At 44.9% G+C, this 15,423-nt stretch overlaps 1 protein-coding gene across 1 annotated transcript in view; it reads right to left on the bottom strand.

Moving 5' to 3' along the window:
* The window catches only part of PPARA (peroxisome proliferator activated receptor alpha), a 99,985-nt gene that overhangs the window by 34,578 nt on the left and 49,984 nt on the right, over window positions 1-15,423 (bottom strand). The window contains exon 3 of the mRNA XM_003779575.5: window positions 11,505-11,751. Within this exon, the coding sequence (XP_003779623.2) occupies window positions 11,505-11,712 (208 nt within the window). The 5' untranslated portion in view covers window positions 11,713-11,751. The remainder of the gene's footprint in view (window positions 1-11,504; window positions 11,752-15,423) is intronic.

The following is a 15,423-nucleotide window of genomic DNA, read 5'->3' as shown; positions in this document are numbered from 1 at the left end:
CATGCCTGTAATCCCAACACGTTGGGAGGCCAAGGCAGGAGGATTGTTTGAACCCAGGAGTTTGAGACCAGTCTGGGCAACAAAGTGAGACCCCTGTCTCTTCAAAAAATTTAAAAATTAGCCAGGTGTGGTGGTGGTGTGTGCCTGTGGTCCCAACTACATAGGAGGCTGAGGTGGGAGGATTCCTTGAGACCAGGAGGTTGGGGCTGCAGTGAGCTGTGATCATGCCACTGCACTCCAGCCTGGGCAACAAAGTGAGACCCTGTCTCTAAAACAAAACAGCAAAGAAAGTTATTCTGACCATATTCTAAATGTTTAAGAAGCTGAGTGAAAGACTGGACATGTTATATAGATACATGGGTGAAAACAACCAAATCATGCTTCTAGTTATGAAAACTACAATATCTAATACACTGGATAGGATTAGGAGCAGATTAGATATTGCAGAAGAAAAAATTAGTAAATTTGAAGAAGTAGCAATAGAAAGTGTCCAAAATGAAACACAGAAACAAGACTTAAAAAAAGAACTTAGCATTAGTGAACTGTATGACAACTTCAAGTGGCCTAATGTATGTATAATTGGAACTCCCAAAGGTAGACAGAGAAGGACAAAAAAGTTTGAAGAAATAATGGCCTAACCTTCTGAATTTGATGAAAATAATAAGTGCATTGATCCCAGATGCTCAATGAACCTCAAGCACAAGAAGCATAAAGGAAGAAATCATCAAATGGTTCAGAATTGGTGAGAAAGAAAAAAATTTAGAAGCAGCCAGATATATAAAAAGATAAAAGATAACAAGCAGTTGGCAAGCATGTAGAGAAAAAAGAACCCATGTCCACTGTTGGTAGTATTGTGAATTAGAATAGCATTATGGAAAATAAGTATGGAGGTTCCTCAAAAAAACAAAAATAGCACTACATATGATCCAGCAATCCCACTTCTGGGTTTATATCCAAAGAGATTGGAAGCAGGATGCTGAAGAGACGTCTACACTTCCATGTTTACTGTGGCACTATACACAGTAGCCTGATGTGGAATCATCCTAAATGATCATTAACGAATGAAGAGATAAAGAAATGTGATACACACACACACACACACATACACACACACGAATACTATTCAGCCTTAAAAAAGAAGGAATTCCATTTGCAACAACATGGGTAAATCTGGAAGGTATTAAGCTAAGTAAAATAAGCCAGGCACAGAAACACAAATACCATGTGATCTCATATGTGAAATCTAAAAAGGTCAAACTCATAGCAGTAGAGAGTGGAATGGTGGTTATCAGGGGCTGAGGTTGAGGGAGGGAATGGGGAGATGTTGGTCAAAAGGAACAAAGTTTTAGTTAGGAAGAATAAGATTTAGTGATCTCCTACCCACTATGGTGACCATAATTAACAATGATGTATTGTGTATTTCAAAATTGCTCAAGGAATAGACTTTTTTTTTTTTTTTTTTTTTTTTTTGAGATGGAGTCTTGCTCTGTTGCCCAGGCTGGAGTGAAGTAGCGTGATCTTGGCTCACTGCAGCTTCTGCCTCTTGGTTTCAAGTGATTCTCCTGCCTCAGCCTCAAGTAGCTAGGACTACAGGCGTGTACCACCACGCCTGGCTGATTTTTGTGTTTTTAGTAGGGACGGGGGTTTCACCGCGTTGGCCAGGCTAGTCTTGAACTCCTGACCTCAAGTGATCCACTTGCCTCGGCCTCCCAAAGTGCTGGGATTGGGCCTGGCCTCAAGGAGCAGCCTTTACATGTTCTCACCACACACAAAAAATGGTAAGTGTGTGAGGTGGTGGATATGTTCACTAGCTTGATTTACACATTCCACAATGTAAACATAGACCAAAACATCACATTGTGCTCCATAAAAATACAATTATTATTTGTCAATTAAAAATTAAACTAAAATTAATAAATAAAGTTAAAGCAACCAGATAAAGAGGACATATAACATGTAGAGAAAAAATAAGGATGACACCAAGTTTCTTTTAGAAACGATGTAAGCCAGAAGACAGTGGGGACGGGCACAGTGGCTCACACTTGTAATCCCTGTAATCCCAACACTTCGGGAGGTAGAGGTAGGAGGATTGCTTGAGGCCAGGAGTTCGAGGGGAGCCTGGTCAACATAGTGAGTCTCCACCTCTACAAAAAATTTTAAAAATTGGCTGGGCATGGTGGTATACACCTCTAGTCCTAGTTCCTCAGGAGGCTGAGGCAGGACGATTGCTTGAGCCCAGGTGTTTGAGACTGCAATGAGCTACGATGGCACTACCACATTCCAGCCTCAGCATCAGCGCAAGACCCTGTCTCTAAAAATAATAATAATAATAATAATAATAATAATAATAAATTAATTAAAAACAAGAAGATAGTAGGAACATCTTAAAAGCATTTAAAGAAAAAAAGTGGCCAGGCTCGGTGGCTCATGCCTGTAATCCTAGCACTTTGGGAGGCCGAGGTGGGCGGATCATGAGGTCAGGAGATTGAGACCATCCTGGCTAACATGGTGAAACCCCGTCTCTACTAAAAAATACAAAAAAATTAGCTCGGTGTGGTGGTGGGCGCCTGTAGTCCCAGCTACTTGGGAGGCTAGGGCAGGAGAATGGTGTGAACCTGGGAGGTGGAGCGTGCAGTGAGCCAAGATGGCACCACTGCACTCCAGCCTGGGTGATAGAGCGAGACTCTGTCTCAAAAAAAAAAAAAAAAAAAAAAAGCCAATGTAGAATCACATACTTTTTTCTTTTTCTTTTTCTTTTTTTTTGCAGGGGGATGGAGTTTTGCTCTGTCACCCAGGCTGGAGTGCAGTGGCGTGATCTTGGCTCACTGCAACCTCTGCCTCCTGGTTTCAAGCAATTCTCCTGTCTCAGCCTCCCAAGTAGCTGGGACTATAGGCATGAGCCACCATGCCCAGCTAATTTTTGTATTTTTAGTAGAGACAGGGTTTCACCTTATTGGTCAGACTGGTCTTGAACTCTGGACCTCAGGTGATCCACCCGCCTCGGCCTCCCAAAGTGCTGGGATTACAGGCATGAACCACTGTGCCTGGCCCTTTGAATCATATACTTTCTAGAATGAAGGTTATATGAAGACTTTTTCAGACATACAAAAGCTAGTAATTCGTTACCAGTAGAGCCATATTACAGGTAATATCATAGGAAGTCTTTCAGGCAGGAGGAAAATGATAGCAGATGGAAATCTGGATTTATACAAAGGTATATAGCACTAAAAAAGGTAATTATGTGGGTAAATGTAAAAAACTTTTCTTACTACTATCTTAAAAATATAACCAGCTGTCTATGTAAAACAATAACATATTGTAATATTTATATTGTAGGTAAATAAATAAAATTATGTGAAACATTACCACAAATGCATGAAGGGAAAAATGAAAGTATACTGTCATAAAGTTCTTATAATATCTGTAAGATAGAATGATACCACTGGAAGGTAGACTGGGAGACATTAGAGAGATGCACCATAAACCCTAAAGCAGCTACTAAAATAACACCAGAAGGTGTTTTAAATAATAAACCAACAAAGGAGATAAAGTGGAATCTTAAAAATGACTCAATTAGGCCAGGTGCGGTGGCTCACACCTATAATCCCAGCACTTTGGGAGGCCGAGGCAGACAGATCACAAGGTCAGGAGTTTGAGACCAGCCTGACCAACATGATGAAACCCCGTCTCTACTAAAAATACAAAAAAAAAAAATTAGCCAGGCGTGGTGGTGCTCGCCTGTAATCCTAGCTACTCAGGAGGATGAGGCAGGAGAATTGCTTGAACCCGGGAGGCAGAGGTTGCAGTGAACTGAGATAGCACCATTGCACTTCAGCCTGGAGACAGAGAGAGACTGTGTCTCAAAAAACAAAATTAAACGAAACAAAACAAAACAAAACAAAACAAAAAAGACTCAATTAATTCAAGAGAAGGCATAAAAAGAGGAAAAGGGAACAAAACAAAGATGTACCAAAGAGAACAAATTGCAAGATAATAGATTTAAGTCAAACCATAATATAAAGACACAAACCAGTTAAAAGAAAAAGAATGGGAAAAGATATACCACGTTAACACCAATCAAAAGAAAGCTGCAGTGGCTACATCAATATCAGACAAAGTAGTGTTCAGAACAAATAATTTTACCACGGATTAAAACAGCAATTTCATAATAATAAAAGGTTCAGTTCATCGACAGAACATAACAAGCCTAAATGTTTATGCACCTAAATGTTTTAAACAGAGTTCAAAAATATAAGACCAGTAATTAGCCGGGCCTGGTAGCACATGCCTGTAATCCCAGCTACTAAAGAGGCTGAGGCATGAGAATTACTTGAACCTCAGAGAAGGAGGTTGCCGTGAGCTGAGATTGCACCACTGCACTCCAGCCTGGGCAACAGAGTGAGACTGTCTCAAAAAAAAAAAAAAAAAAAAAAAAAAAAATATATATATATATATATATATATATATATATACGTGTATATATATGTGTGTGTGTATATATATATATGTATATATATATATGTGTATATATATATGGCTGGGCATGGTGGCTCACGCCTGTAATCCCAACACTTTGGGAGGCTGAGATGGGCAGATCACTTGAGCCCAGGAGTTTGAGACCAACCTGGGCAACATGGCGAAACCCCGTCTCTACAAAAAAATACAAAAAACTTACCCGGGCATGGTGGCGGGTACCTGTAGTCTCAGCTACTTGGGAGGCTGAAGTAGGAGGATTACCTGGGCCTGGGAGGTTGAGGCTGCAGTGAGCTGAGATCATGACACTGAACTCCAGCCTGGGCTCAGGGTGAGACCCTCTCTCAAATAAATAAATAAATAAATAAATAAATAAATAAATAAATGAAGTATCCATAAAAAAAGGACATTGATAAATTGGACTTCATCAAAATTAAGAACTGGTCTGGCATGATGGCTCACACCTGTAATCCCAGCACTTTGGGGGGCCGAGGTGGGAGGGTTGCTTGAGTCCAGGAGTTCAAGACCACCCCTGGCAACATAATGAGTCTCCATATCTACAAAAAAAAATTAGCCAAGCATGGTGGTACACACCTGTGGTCCCAGCTACTTGGGAAGCTGAGGTCGGAGAGTTTCCTGAGCCCAAGAGGTCAAGGCTGCAGTAAGCCATGATCGCACCACTGCACTCTAGCCTGGGCAACAGATTGAGACCCTATCTCAAAAACAAAACAAAACAAACAAAAAAATCTTTTTTTTTTTTTAAGATACTATTAGTAGAAAGAAAAGAAAGACAAACCACACACTGGGGAAAATATCTGTAGATCACATGTCTGATAAAGTATTTGTATTCAAAATATATAAATAATGTTCAATAGTGAATAGTAGAAAAGCAACTCAATTAAAAAATGAGCAAAAGATTTGAACAGAAATGTCACCAAAGAAGATATATGGAAAATAAGCAACGAAAAGATGCTCAACATCACTAGGAAAGTGCAAATAAAAACCACCACAGTGAGAGACCATCACACACCTACTGACATGGTTAAAATTAAAAAGATTGATCATGTCTCATGTTGATGAGGGTATGGAGGAACTGGGACTCACCCATATACTGCCAGTGGGAATGTAAAATAGTACAGCATTTTCTAAGATTTTTCCGAAATGTTGGAAAATATTTCGGCAGTTTCTTAAAAAGTTACACAAACACCTGCCATCTGTTCCAGCCATCATACTCCTAGGTATTTATTCAAGAGAAATGAAAGCAGAGGGCCGTACACAGACTTGTACGTGAATGTTCATAGCAGCTTTATTTGTAATAGCCACAAGCTAGAAACAACCTAAATGCTCATCAACAGGTGCGTGAATCAGCAAACTGTGCTATGTCCACATGATGGATGAAGAAGAATGAACTATTGATGCTTGCTGCAATGCAGATGAGCCTCACAGCCATTCTGCAGAGTGAAAGAAGCCAGCCTAGAAAGAGTACGTGCTATATGATTCCATTTATATAAAATTCTAGGAAATATAAAGCAACCTAGAATGATAGAAAGTGGATCCATCGTTTACTGGGGGAGGGAGGCAGGGAGGCATGGGGCTGGGGAAAGAGGAATTAGAAAACAGCACAAGTAAACTTTAGGGGTGACAGACAGAGGCACTACTGATAGATGCAGGAGGCAGATAAGGGGGGAGTCCCCAGAGAATCTGCAACCTGCCCCACAAGTGTTTACCTCAGATGCTTTTGTGCAGAAGAGGGAACCTGCCCAGGGTTCCCTTGTCTTGACAGGCCCGCAAGGGACGGGAACCCACCTGTGCACTGGGAGAATGGGGTGGAGCCACGGGAAGTTCTCACCTTGCGCAGCGGGAGGAGCCTGGCCTCCAGCTCATGTGTGGTGGCCTGCTAATCAGTCTGTGAGCTGGGAACCCATTGGCAGGATCCCCTCTAGCTTTGCTGAGAGTTTTTTTCTTTTTTCCTTTTCGCCCAATACTGCTCTCCTCACCCTTCAACGTGTCCACGTGCCTAATTTTTCCTGGTCATGACACAAGAACCCAGATTTAGTTGAACTAAGGAGCAAAAATTCTACATCACTATTTTGAGTGTGATGATGGTTTCACAGATGCGTGTGTGTGTACGCCCAACAGATTGTACACTTTAAATACGTGCAGGTTATTGTATGTCAATTATGGCAATAAAGCCGGGAATAAAAAGCAGGGATAAAATGGTACGTTGGCCGAGTGAACCAGCCTCACCCATCCGGTCTCCTGGGTGTAAAGTTTAAAGTAAGTGCATTTAATATCCGGCTCTTCTGAGAGACCAGTCTACATAACTAGGAATATTACCCAAAAGATCAGATTAGGTACAAATATGAACGATCTAATTTACAAATAAGAAATAATCTTAAATGACCTCATCTCTCAGACTTCGCAGTAACAGTACAGTAAAACCTGGAAGTAAGCAAAGAGGTTTTAAGAATTGTGAGATGAGTACAAATGACCACATGTATGAATAACAGTGAGGAAACGCTGAGGGGGAAATAAGAAATGGGTTATCACCCACTTGCTACTTTAAAGGCTGGTGGTCAAAACCAGGGATGGGTGACCAGGACGCTTCAGTGTGGTCACTTTTTGTAAGTTCCCCTTTTTTTTCTTTTTGCCATAAAGTTCCTTGGAATTGGTTCAAAACAAATTTGGAACCCTCTTTCTCCTCCCCTGAACCCTTGCTATTTATTTATTTAAAGACGGAGTCTCACTCTGTTGCCCAGGCTGGAGTGCAGTTGTGTGATCTTGGCTCACTGCAACCTCCGCCTCCTGGGTTCAAGCGACTCTCCTGCCTCAGCCTCCTGAGTAGCTGGGATCACAGGCCGAGATCGCACCACTGCACTCCAACCTGGGCAACAGAGTGAGCCTCTGTCTCAAAAAATTAAAAAATAAAAAATAACATATTTTACATTAATTGGATCATAAGAAATATGTCCTTAAGTTTAAGAGGTGCACACCTCCATGCCAGCTATTTTTTTTTGTATTTTTAGTAGAGATGAGGTTCCACCATGTTGGCCAGGTTGGTCTCGAACTCCTGACCTCAGGTGATCCACCCACCTCGACCTTCCAAAGTGCTGGGATTACACGCGTGACCACCGTGCCCGGCCTGCTCTTAATTTATTTAGATAGGAAGCACAGTTCAGTCTGTGGAATTGAGTTAAATGTGGCTTTTAATGGATTATATAGACCACAAGGCTAGTATGCAGGAAATTCTCAAGCCTTACCTCTGTCACAACTTCCAGATGAGTTAAAAATACATTTTAGATTATAGTTCTTGACAATGACCTAAAAGACACTACTTTTAGAAAAGGACCCCTGAGTCTAATTAGAAGAGCAGGGTTCCCTCCTGCATGAGGACCAGGGGTCCTGTGTTTAAGCTGCTGGGGGAGACAGGAGGGGGCTGGGCAGCCCTCCTGGCCACTGCCAGGAAAGAACTTTCCAGAGCTAGAGCCACACACCCACCCACTCCTGCAGCTCACACAAATTCCATATTTCAGAACAAGCTCTAGAGTATATCTTACCCAAAGAGAAAAAGTGTATCTCTGAACTCTTTTACTAGACAATGAACTATATTTTTTACCCTGGGGGTGGGGCTCGGGGAGCCTGCCTGCCTTAAAAAAGAAGAGAAAGGCAAAAAAGAAAAACAAACAAAAGCAAGCTAAATCTTTTCAAATCCATAAGGAAAAGATTTTTCTGATAAATAGCACAAATAGTCATTATAGGAAAACGGTGAACCAGCATGGGCTGTGTCTGTGATGGGTGAAGAAAGGTCCCACGTTGTGGGGTTAAGAGCTGAGTTCTGGGCTGGTGATCTCCAGCACGTCAGGATGTCCTGGGACCTGCCTCCTTTCCTCCTTCCTTAAATAAACATAACAACGACCTCACAAGGCTGCTCTGGGCTTAGGCAAGCTGAGGTGTGAGGTGTGTGGGCAGCCTGCAGTGCTCAGGAAGCAACACAGTCATTGTCAAGGCCATTAACCCGGGTTCGCTGCAAGGCAACCTACCCAGGCCACTCAAGGCGCCACCTGAGGCAGAGCCTTTTCCTTGCTCTCCTCCAGCCTCCCTGTCCCCTTCCCCACTGCTCTGGGGGCCATCATCTCCCTACACCTTCACTCTTTCCACAGTGCTTATCCTCTGCTTAAAGCGCCAGGAGAAAGGGAGTCAAAACTTGCACCATCTGTAAAGGTCTGTCAGGGTCACTCCCAAAGCTGCTCGGTCACAAAGTCCCCCCAGAGTCCTCAGGGGCTCACTTGCCTCTTGCAATTCCTGATTATTGACTAAGCTGAGAACACTGCCACCTTTTACAAGGTGCAATCATGCCAGCATGCAGAGAATAGCCCTCTAGGGCCAGCTGAGAGGCGGGGTCCAGGCCTGGCGCTGTGTCTTTCTGGCTGTATGAACCGTGGCAGGTTACTTACTTTCTATTTTTTTTTTTTTTTTTTTTTTGAGAGGGAGTCTTGCTCTGTTGCCCAGGCATTACAGGTGTGCACCACCACGCCTGGCTAATTTTTGTATTTTCAGTAGAGATGGGGTTTCACCATGTTGACCAGGCTGGTCTTTAACTCCTGACCTCAAGTGATCCGCCCGCCTCAGCCTCCCAAAGTGCTGGGATTACAGGCGTGAGCCACCATGCCCTGACTTTTTTTTTTTTTTTTTTTTTTTTTTTTGAGATGGAGCCTCACTCTGTCGCCCAAGCTAGAGTGCAGTGGCGTGATCTCTGCTCGCTGCAACCTCTGCCTCCTGGGTTCAAGCAATTCTCCCTGCCTCAGCCTCCTGAGTAGAGTAGCTGGGATTATAGGCACCTGCCACCACGCCCAGCTAATGTTTTGTATTCTTTAGTGGAGATGGGGTTTTGCCATGTTGGCCAGACTGGTCTTGAACTCCTGACCTTGGGTGATCCACCTGCCTCAGCCTCCCAAACTGGTGGGATTACAGGCGTGAGCCACCGCGCCCAGCCAAGTTACTTAATTTCTCTGAGCTTATTTCTGTATAGTCACCCACTGCACAGCGACATTTTGGTCAACAATAGACCATAAGTTCAACTGTGGTATCATGGTCCCATAAGATGATAATACTGTATTTTTGCTGTAACCTTTTCTATTATATGTTTTGGTATGTTTAGATGCACAAATACTTACCATTGTGTCACAGGGGCCTACGCTGTTCAGTACAGTAACACGCTGTACAGGTCCGTGCCTGGGAGCAACAGGTTGCACCTCAGAGCCTCGATGTGCAGCAGGCTGTACCGTCGGGGTTTAAGTGTACTCTATGACTTTCACACAGTGATGAAATCGCCTAAGGATGCATTTCTCACAACCTGTCCCTGTCATTAAGCAACATGACTGTAATACCCATGTACACACCACTCAGGTTTATCACACTGCTGAAGTCTTTTAAAAATATACAACCTAGAGAGAATTAGAGTCCCCATGGGACCCCTCCCCAATTCTCCCTCCATCTTGCTCAGGAGGCAACTGAGTCCTTAAAGCTGAGATGCCCTTTGCAATATGTGTATGTCTGTTTCCACCAGTGATGTACTAGATTGTTTAGTGTTAAAGATTTTACATGGGCCGGGTGCAGTGGCTCACCCCTGTGATCCCTGCACTTTGGGAGGCTGAGGCAGGCGGACCACCTGATGTCAGGAGTTTGAGACCAGCCTGGTCAACATGGTGAAACCCCATCTCTACTAAAAATACAAAAATTAGCCGGGCATGGTGGCGGGCACCTGTAATCCTAGCTACTAGGGAGGCTGAGGCAGGAGAACTGCTCGAACTCGGAAGATGGAGGTTACAGTAGGCTGAGATCGCACCACTGCACTCCAGCCTGGGCAACAAGAGCAAAACTCTGTCTCAAAAAATAAAAAATAAAAGATTTTACATTAATTGGATCATAAAAAATATATCATTAAGCTTGTTTATTTTCATTCAATGTTGCTTAAAAAAATTTTCTTTTTTAGACAGGGTCTCACTGTCACCCAGGCTAGAGTGCAGTGGCGGTCATAGCTCATGGCAGCCTCAAGCTCCTGGGCTCAAGTGGTCCTCCTGCCTCAGCATCCTGAGTAGCTAGGACCACAGTCATGTGCCACCATGCCTGGCTAATTTTTTTTTAATTTAAAAATTTTTTTGTATAGACAGGGCCTCACCATGTTGGTCAGGCTGGTCTCAAGCTCCTGACCTCAAGTGATCCACCTGCCTTGGCCTTTCAAAGTGCTGGGATTATAGGCGTGAGCCACCGCGCCCAGCCTAGTCTGTTCTTTTAAATTGCTATGAAGTATACCACTGTATAAACGCATCCCAATTTATCTGTTTCCCTTTGACACATGTACAGCTTGTTTCCCATCCTTCCGTCTTACCAACAGTACCTCTCTGCAGACCCTTGCACATGTCTCCTCTTTAAAATGTCTAGCTGTCCCCCGTGGGCTTGCTGAGGTAGGGTCTGTACACTTTAGCTGCTCCCCGTGACTGAATCTCAAGCACTGTTTGATGTGTGCATGGCTTTCACAAGAGGGGGCACCATGAGCCGTGACACGCGCCTTCCGGGGCCCAGCGGCACTGGAGATCAGGCTTTAACACGTCTGAAGCTTTCTTTGCAAAAAAGTGTGACTTCTTTTCCAGCTAAAGAGAACAGTTTTCAGCCGGGCGCGGTGGCTCACGCCTGTAATCCCAGCACTTTGGGAGGCGGAGGCAGCGGATCATGAGGTCAGGAGATCGAGACCATCCTGGCTAACACAGTGAAACCCCGTCTCTACTAAAAATACAAAAATTAGCCGGGCGTGGTGGCGGGCGCTTGTACTCCCAGCTACTCGGGAGGCTGAGGCAGGAGAATGGCGTGAAACCGGGAGGCGGAGCTTGCAGTGAGCCGAGATCACGCCACTGCACTCCAGCCTGGGCGACAAACCAAGACTCTGTCTCAAAAAAAAAAAAAAAAAAAAGGAACAGTTTTCTTGGAGGAAGAAACATTTGTAAATGAAACTTTCTAGGAAACAGTACACTTACCCGTGATGACTGAGCCATCTGAGCCAGGACAGCTTCCTAAATACTGGTATTCCGTAAAACCAAAGCTTCCAGAACTATCCTCGCCGATGGATTGCGAAATCTCTTGGATGTTTCCCATTTCTTGCAGGAATTCTTCAGATAACGGGCTCTCTAGATCGCCAGCCTCGAGTGGGGAGAGGGGGCAGAGCGGGCTTTCCGTGTCCACCATCGCGACTGGATGGTGCTGGTTGTGCCGCCCAGCTCCAAGCTACCAGGAGGAAAGAGGAACAATTGGTAAGACTGATGTATAACAACGTTCACTTGTTTGTTTTTATTTTTTTATTATTTATTTATTTTATTTTTTATTTTTTATTTTTTTGAGACAGAGTCTCAGTTTCTCACCCAGGCTGGAGTGCAGTGGCGCAGTCTCGGCTCACTGCAAGCTCCGCCTCCCAGGTTCAGGCCATTCTCCTGCCTCAGCCTCCTGAGTAGCTGGGACTACAGGTATCCGCCACCATGACCGGCTAATTTTTTGTATTTCTTTTTTTTAGTAGAGACGGGTTTCACTGTGTTAGCCAGGATGGTCTCGATCTCCTGACCTTGTATTCTGCTCGCCTCGGCCTCCCAAAGTGCTGGGATTACAGGCGTGAGCCATTGCGCCTGGCCGTTTGTTTTAATTTTTAATTTTAATAATTTTTTATTTTCTTATTTTTGAGATAGAGTCTTGCTCTTGTCGCCTAGGCTGGAGTGCAGTGGTGCGATCTCAGCTCGCTGCAACCTCCGCCTCCTGGGTTCAAGCAATTCTCCTGCCTCAGCCTTCTGAGTGGTTGGGATTATAGGCACCTGCCACCATGCCCAGCTAGTTTTTTTGTATTATTAGTAGAGACGAGTTTTCACCATGCTGGCCAGGCTGGTCTTGAACTCCTGACTTCAGGTGATCCGCCCGCCTCGGCCTTCTAGAGTGCTTTGATTACAGGTGTGAGCCACTGTGCCTGGCCACTTGCTTGCTTTTAAATGCAATGTCATTTACCATCCAAGATACGCCTGAATTCATCATCTAAACAGGAACACTGCTGAGCCTCTCCTCTAGGCTTGTCTCTTGATCAGCACACTGAGAAAGTGAAAAATCTTTAAACAACAAAATGTTGAAGGAGCCATAGCCCACGGGGCCAGGAATCACTCTGTCATCACTGACTGTGCAGCTGTCGCAGCTCCATACGATATGTTTGAGGTGCTGGGGACACAGCGGAGACAAAAACAGATCCCTGGGCCGGGCACGGTGGCTCACACCTGTAATCCCAGCACTTTGGGAGGCCGAGGCGGGCGGATCACTTGGGGTCAGGAGTTTGAGACCAGCCTGGCCAACATGGCAAAATCCCATCTCTACTAAAAATAGATGGGATGTGCTTTGTAATCCCAGCTGCTCAGGAGGCTGAGGCAGGAGAATCACTTGAACCTGGGAGGTGGAGGTTGCAGTGAGCCGAGATTGTGCCACCACACTCTAGCCGATGCGACAGAGTGAGACCATGTCTCAAAAAAAAAAAAAAAAAAAACCAAAACCAAAACCAAAAACAAACGAAAAACAGGGTCAGGAGTGGTGGCTCATGCCTGTAATCCCAGCACTTTGGGAGGCTGAGGTGTGCGGATCACGAGGTCAGGAGTTGGAGAGCAGCTTGACCAACATGATGAAACTCCGTCTCTAATAAAAATACAAAAATTAGCTGGGCATGGTGGCGGGCACCTGTAATCCCTGCTACTCAGAGGCTGAGGCAGGAGAATCACTTGAACACGGGAGGCGGAGGTTGCAGTGAGCTGAGGTCACACCACTGCACTCCAGCCTGGGCGACAAAGCGAGACTCCACCTCAAAACAGCAACAACAACAACAAACAAAAATCAGATCCCTGCTCTCAGGGAGCCTCCCTTGTAAGTGGGACACAGATGGTGAACAACGAAACGAATGCACGTGTGGAGTGTCCAGGGTGGGGCCAGGGAAGGCCTCACTGATTAGGGGGCAGGAGATAACCTCAGGGAATGAGGGGGCAAGCTGTGTAAATGTCTTGGGGGAGAATGTTCCAGCAAAGAGAACACCAAGTGCAAAGGCTCCAGGACTGAAACATGTTGGCACATTCCAGGAACGACAGGCAGCCAGTGTGGCTCAGGCTGCAGGGTGCAGGGAGCAGGGCCAAGCCAGTGGCATGTGTGCTGGGTGTGACATCCACTTCGGTGTGCTCTCCCTGTAGCCATGAAGGCAGCTCATGCAGGGAGTCCTCGACCACGATTGTATGGTCAAGAATACTTTGTGGAGTCCAAACAAATCTAACTGGGTGAGTCCCAGACAATGATGGGCTATTTCAACTAGCAAAGCGAACGGTATTTCCATAGGGGTATAGTGACAAAGCAGCGGTTCTTCCTGGGTTAGTCTGTATCATGCTTTCACTGAAACATCTTAAACCACTTCCTGAGACCTCCAGATTGAAGCCCAGTCTCCTGAACACACTGTTCCAGCCCTTCCACATTTGTCCCTACCCGATTGTGCATTTGTCACCGTTCTTCTACCTCCTGGAAATGCAGCAGTGCTGAGAATTGCTTTCAGGATTCCACGTCTGCACCTTTGCCCAGGTGCCACCTGCCTGAACCACCCTGCCCACCGCTGCCTTCTAGAGGCTCTGCCTCGGGTCCACCTCCCTGAACCCAGCTGAGTCATCAATCACCCAACGAGGCTGACTAGGTGACCTTTAGCTTCCAGAACTGTCTTCCCCTCTGAAAATGGTCACATGATGCCCTCGGCTCACATCGTGGAGAGGCTCAGGGGGTATGTGCTGCCACCAGCCACTGTCAGGGCAGCCGTCATCACCTGGTGATTACGGAATGCCAGACTCTCCAGATGGAGTGAAGAATACTGTCCCAAAGAAAATATTCACCCATTAAATGCATTTGCGTAAAAATATGTTCACATTTGAGGTTTGCTTAATGTAAACAACAGCTTTTAGTGCGGTGAGGAAGGGATGTTTTGGCTTCCTCTACCAATGAAAAATAGATACCTTTCATCCATTTTTGTGAAATTCACATATTATGTTTGGAATTCTGGCAATAAATCATCAAAGTTCACAGGGAAATCATCAAATAGCACACAGGGAAAAATAAAAGAGAACTGTTAACCTTTCACAGGGTTTAGAAGACTTTCTTTCTCTGTAACCTATTAGCATAAATCAGCCTGTGGATCTGTACAGATTTTCTATCATATTTTATTCTGCATTCTGTCTGAAGGGAGATTTTTTTTCAAATGGCAAGAAACATAATGGGGTAAGCATTACTTAAAATATTTTTCACTACGAACAAAAAGTTCAAAAGTTGCAGTCACTAACTGACTGTATTAACCATGAAGTTCATCCCAATAGAAAGCAAGTAGCTGAGGCCGGGCATGGTGGCTCACACCTGTAATCCCAGCACTTTGGGAGGCTGAGGCGGGCAGATCACTTAAGGTCAGGAGTTCGAAACCAGCCTGGCCAACAGGGTGAAACCCCATCTCTACTAAAAATACAAAAATTAGCCGGGCGTGGTGGTAGGCACCTGTAATCCCAGCTACTCAGGAGACTGAGGCAAGAGACTCGCTTGAACCCAGGAGGCAGAGGTTGCAGTGAGCTGAGATCGTGCCATTGCACTCCAGCCTGGGGGACAAGAGCAAGACTTGGTCTCAAAAAAAGAAAAAAGAAAAAAAAAAAAAAGAAAGTGAGTAGCTGGGGCCAGGTGTGGTGGCTCGCACCTGTAATCCCAGCACTTTGGGAGGCTGAGGCGGGCAGATCACTTAAGGTCAGGAGTGTTTCAAACCAGCCTGGCCAACAGGGTGAAACCCCATCTCTACTAAAAATACAAAAATTAGCCGGGCGTGGTGGTAGGCACCTGTAATCCCAGCTACTCAGGAGACTGAGGCAAGAGAAT

Source organism: Pongo abelii, chromosome 23 (genome assembly GCF_028885655.2).
Source record: "Pongo abelii isolate AG06213 chromosome 23, NHGRI_mPonAbe1-v2.0_pri, whole genome shotgun sequence".
Lineage (NCBI taxonomy): Eukaryota > Metazoa > Chordata > Mammalia > Primates > Hominidae > Pongo > Pongo abelii.
This window is presented reverse-complemented; position numbering and strand designations above follow the sequence as displayed.